The sequence below is a fragment of the Poecilia reticulata genome, linkage group LG22 (genome assembly GCF_000633615.1).
Source record: "Poecilia reticulata strain Guanapo linkage group LG22, Guppy_female_1.0+MT, whole genome shotgun sequence".
Classification (NCBI taxonomy): Eukaryota; Metazoa; Chordata; class Actinopteri; order Cyprinodontiformes; family Poeciliidae; genus Poecilia; species Poecilia reticulata.
Genome location: NC_024352.1, coordinates 338587 through 344329, shown reverse-complemented (window position 1 = coordinate 344329; position 5743 = coordinate 338587). Strand labels below are relative to the sequence as shown.

Here is a 5743-nt window from a genome sequence, read left to right as displayed (position 1 = left end):
ATAGTTTGGACTATATATTAGTCCAAACTAACTGTTTGTTAGTTTGGACTAACGAGGACGGTGACACTGATATCTATATTGAAGATATCGGTGTCACACTCTAATCAGCTTATTAACTTAAARTGCCTGCAAAGGCTTTTAAATTGTCTCTCAGTTTAGTTCTGTAGGCTACACAGTCATGGGGATGACTGCTGACTTGACAGGTAAGGTTGATGCCTTGCAGCAAGGTCTTGGGTTCTTTCTGGAGAGCGTGGGTTCTCTCCAGGTTCTCCATCTTCTTCCCACAGTCCAAAAACATGGCTGTTAGGTTGATTGGTCTCTAAATTCTCCTTAGGTGTGTGTGTGTGTGTGTGTGTGTGTGTGTGCATGGTTGTTTGTTCTGTCTGTCTTTGTGTTGCCCTGCCAAGGTCTGAGAGGTCTACCCTCTTGTGTAAAGTGTCAATGGTCATCTTTCAAACAACTAACTGTGCCATTGTGCAGCCCAAGAAAAAGCAAATAAAAATAATTCAGTTCCTGTATTTTGAATAGGAAAATAAACATTTTATTTTCCTGATCTCGAGTGAGAGTGTATAACCCTTTGAGGTACCTAAATGCGGGCAGGGAACCAATCATGGTGGGCCTGCAGCCCGCAGCCTCAAAGAGTGAACCCACAAAACCTGAGTACAACAGCAGCATCCATTTAGTGCAACCTTGATAATTTCCACCAAAGTGATGCTAAAAATCCATTTTATATTATGTAAAAAGCTCATGCTCTTTCTGCTGCATCAATCAATACAGTGTAARGCTGATGAAGATTGATTATTTAGTGATTTATAATTGGACAGCAAAACATAATAGATTTTTTACTGAATTTGAACCAGGTTGTTCTAAAACTTTGCAAATCTGTTAATTGATTTTGATTTCTAAATTAGTAGAAGATTATTTCAACAAGCGATTAATATGATTAACGATTGTGGCTGTAAAAGTTTAAAGCTTTGTGTTAATTCACTTGCTAAAAAGAAATTATGTATCTGAAAATAAATTAAAATATATTGTGTGGAAAAGAAATTCTGTAAGCCACACATGTGCAATCTCAATCAGAATTGGTGACATTTGACAGGTAAAAAATCTTTCTGATTCCATAAACAATGAGCTACCAGTGACTTCTCTCACTTCAGGGTGACACAGGAAAACCTCTAGAATCTCCTAGCTCAGTGTTTCTCAACCCTGGTCTTTTCACCGCCCCCCTGTCCTGCATGTTTTAGGTATTTCCCTTCTGCCACCCACCTGAATTGTATGTCTGGGTGATTAACAGGCTTCTGCACTACTTAAAAGGTCATGCAATCATTTGAATCAGCTGTTCTGGAATAGAGGCTCATCTAAAACATGCAGAGCAGGAGGGCGGTGAGGACCAGGGTTGAGAAACTCTGGTCTAGATCCCAGATATGTTTCTTATTAGTCATCATAGACATGAACATTATTCTGCGGACTTCTGCTGTTAGGTTTAGTGCAGTTTGCTTATTATCGGGTCATTTTTACTGAGTTTTGAATTCTTGTTGGACCGTTTCCTGTGTCCCACTGCCACACTCATACATTTGGTGCTWGCAGCAATTATTTGTGTATAAAATCTGATGGCTCGTACATATTTATTCTAACGGTTGTGTTGTGTGGATTTGTTCCCTGGTCAGAGTGAGCCAGCATAGCAAGACCACCCTGATGACAGCCGACAACCTGTCCATCTGCTTCTGGCCCACCCTCATGCGACCTGACTTTGAGAACAGGGACACACTGTCCACCACGAAGCTCAACCAGGCAGTCATCGAGACATTCATCGTGCAGAGCGACTATTTCTTCCATGGGGGTGATGTGGCCGAGAGCTCCAGCAATGAGGGAACACCCCCGCCACATTGCCACAACATGGTGGAGGCTCTTCTGCCCCTGCAGCTGCCCCCCCCTCTGCAGCCCCAGCAGATACAACACACGCTGCCACCTGACCCCCTCATTTAACACACCAATAGGTATTCTGGGGCATCGGGAGTTCAGTATGTGCTTCCAGCTGCAAACGTAGGGAGATGCTGGAGGTCCTGCTTCTGCTTCACATCAGTGGGTGGCTGATTTCAACACATCATAGCTGTACTTTTATTTCTCATATTCTTTCAGCTTTGGGTTCAGAGTGTGCTTGATGGGATGTTGGACCAGGCCAGATCTGGGAGACGGGTTCATTTTGGAAGCTCAGTCTGGATTATGGAATTGCACGTCACATTATGGATTGCATAATTTAGATCAAACTGAATACAGTGAGGAATGAGCTGATCTAGGCACATAATGCTAGTTCTTTATAGGAGTCAAACCTAGTTCCAGAGTTTTTCAACATATTTGGGGCAAAGACTCCATCTCTCTACCCTCATGGAAAAGCACACCAAGTTTTTTTTTGTCCTGTTACAGGCCCAGCCTCCTGATGCCATCTGGGCACCACTAAAGGGAAGGTAAACATTACAACTTATACTCTCATCTGAAAACCTGATGAGAGTATAATGATAATGACATACAAACACCAAGGGGATTCTAGTCTTCCTGCAGATTCTGGCACAGGAAAACAGTTTCTGACTTCGAGTCATTTCGGGACATGTTTGAGTCTCAACCTGTGAAACTAAAACAGGATTCTGAACTTTAAGCCTTGCACCTTTAATGTTTTCAGGAGGTGATGGGTTTTCAATACTAAACAAWTCTTTTTCCACTACACAAGCCTAAAGGAACCCTTAAAGGACAGCCCATGCACGACTAGTGTCAATGGTCCATGTTGCAATTCATGTTGTTAGCTTGCTTTATCCTGTCATGTTTTTTTATATTTTGGAAACATCTGATTTATATCCATGTTGTGTGTCTGTGTGAGTGTGTGTTTGCTGTTGTGTAACAATGCTGATGTGTTGGATGATTTATCTGTACAAACTTACACGTGGTCGGCGTTCCGGCCTCTTCCGGGGAGGACGGGTTCTGAAGACTGGTGTCACTCTGTCCAGGAGGACCAGGCTTAACTTCTCGAGCTCAGCTCTTCAGTTTCTTAAAGCGACAGCTCCCCGTGTCTTCTTGGCTTTGTCACCCTGTTTTCTTAATTTCTTTATTTCTCTTTGTCTGAAATTTGCATGTTTTTACCACTTTATGAAAAAAAGACAACTACTCAAAATGAAGTGAAAAACTTTGAGTCCTTGATAGGATCCCCACCACTTTATTTGACTTTTTAAGGGCAATATTTCAACAGAAAAAAATCTCATTTGCATTAGATTTTTTGTTGTTCCTGAAGGAAATCACATCTTTAATATCATCTTTTTTTTAAAAATAGTTTCCCTAAATAGAGGAAAGAAGTATATAAGTCTATATATAAATATATAAGTCTCTGAGCAGCACAAGTTTTTTTAAGTAAACTACCACGGGGTACTGGATCCTAATCTGTCACAAGCTATGATCGTACATGTTTATTATGGTGAATGTTATTTTTTTTTATTTCTGATGATGTGAATGTGAGTATGTGCACATTTGGGGTGAGTAAGGGAGGTGGGGTTGGGATGGGTGGTCATACTAGATCAGTACAACTCAGAAAAAGGAAGGTAGAAAATCTCAATCTTCATCTGTGATACTTAAACAACAACATCTCCTTTCCCAGTTTCCTCGCTTCATCCTGTGAGTAAAATATTTCAGAAATCTACATCCTTGCCTGCCTTTGGCTACAGTATGATAAACATTTATTATAGATTATTTTCTCAATCTTCTGCCCATCTTTATAACAAATGTTTTTGCTGCTTGATATAGATATATTACTCTTTATTTTACAACTCAAAAAATTCTAAAATTGTATTATAAATCTGTTAATTTTTATTTCTTGAACATTTTCTGTAAAGAGTGCAATTTTGTGGTACTTTACCCTAACTCTACATTTCAAAGGGAAGCTTCTAATCCAAAAACAACCACTAATGYTTATGTCTGCAAGGATTCCCAACACTGATATTGCCATGGTTCTGTTTTTCTGTGCACATGATTGCTCAACTGAGGTACAAAATGTCTTTGCAAGTAAGCAGATTAACATTTATTGTTATTAGCCTATTTTCAACCTTACGCATTTTTTTTGTTCCCTAACAAAACATCAAATTCTCCCAAAGTAGTTTCAGAGGTCTGGTTATCAGTCCAGGTGGCTAATGCTGAAAGGTGTTCATCTTTTATCTCATCCAGTGATTGAGGGGGACTATAAAACATGTATTGAATCTGAAATATCTTTCTGTCCTTAGATATTTTTTGATTAGGAAAAATTCATTTATAGCATTTTTTTTTCTTTCACTTTTACCATTTTAAAATGTACAACTCATGTCCTTTAACTAGCTGATTTTGTTTTCCTACAGGATCATGATTCACGAGTCTTAGTTTGGATAATTGGTAGCCTGGTAAAAACCAGCCCCTTCTTCTAGGCTTCGCTTCATCCAGAGGGTCTGGACTCTCGACTATTGAGAAACTATGGCTATTTTGTTGAAGTTGTAAATTTTACCCAGTCGCTAACGTTTGGCCATGACATGTGTGTAGCTTAATGGAATTTGCGTACGCTGTAAACAACACTAAGGGGAGTAGGGCCACGATATCTTTGCCAGCAATAAAATCTATTAAACATTCCTCTTGTTACGACTTTATTTGCTCAATATTTGGAAGCGTGGCCAACACGAACCGAATGACTTTGTTCACTCCCTCCACTGCCACTGCTAAACTACAACCCCAAGTTACTAACCTGAACACACCATTCATTAGTCTGAATTATAAAGTAGAAGTGCCACATTAAATTGGCACCGATTTTCTTAACTCCTTCTCCTTCATCAAATCTTACTATAATATTCAGAGTTGGATTGTTTTGATTCTTTTGCTCTTTCCTCGATGCCTTCACTATTGGTTTCATTTCCCTTTTTCCTCTTTCTTTCAGCAGCTCGCTGCTTCTTACCACCCTTTCCCACCATCTCCCACTCTTTTTCATCATTTTGACCATTCCTTCCTTCCTCGTCACTACAATCCATATTATAGTCACTTCTTTCTAAATCCAACGTTGCCATGTTCTGATTTAAGTCGCATTCATCATCAAAAGTTCAGTTCCAAACTTTCCGTCTTCGCGCTACCGCAATCATACGTGGCTTCCAAAAATCCTTACCACTCGGTGTCCTCCGACCTCTTTCCGCGAATCCGACAAAATTAGACCTGGCGTCAAAGTGTTGGCTGCTCCCCCGGGGCCGGGACGCCCCCTCAAATGAAACTTGACACAAATGACGGAACATCTTCTTTATCTGAGGTTCTGCTGCGCACCACGCTCAGCAGGCTGCGGTCTTCTCCTGTCTGTCTGCGGTCAGTCTGCAGCTGAAACCCCTCAGCCGCTAGTAAACAGCCAATCAGCATTCAGTAATCAAACGAACCTAACACGAGCGAAATTCCGCCCCCTGCTAGCCAACCTGCTTGCCAACGATGGCGACTTTATCGGTCTAGTTGTCTAAATCTTAAATGTGCACGAAAGGAGCACAATGTTTTGCTAACACTACAGCTACAAAACAGGCCCCAAAGTTTCACAGGTCAGTAAAAGGTTTTAATAAAAAAAAAATATCGAGGGAGCTGGAAGTAGGTCAGTTATGTTCGCTTGACTTCAACAACCTTAGCATGTTGTGCCCTTGTCCCTTGTCGTGGCTGATATTTTGTGAAAATCCGGCAGAAATGCTAAACTAATCGACTCAGAAATACTCTGCAG

At 40.7% G+C, this 5743-nt stretch overlaps 1 protein-coding gene across 4 annotated transcripts in view; it reads left to right on the top strand.

Annotated features, from left to right (window-relative positions):
• arhgap5 (Rho GTPase activating protein 5) overlaps nucleotides 1–4635 on the top strand; it is a 68590-nt gene extending 63955 nt beyond the window's left edge. For all 4 annotated transcript variants that reach the window (XM_008398617.2, XM_008398618.2, XM_008398619.2 and 1 more), the window contains one exon: nucleotides 1668–4635. In XM_008398617.2, the coding sequence (XP_008396839.1) occupies nucleotides 1668–1986 (319 nt within the window). In that variant the 3' untranslated portion in view covers nucleotides 1987–4635. The remainder of the gene's footprint in view (nucleotides 1–1667) is intronic.
• Nucleotides 4636–5743: the final 1108 nt, after the last annotated feature.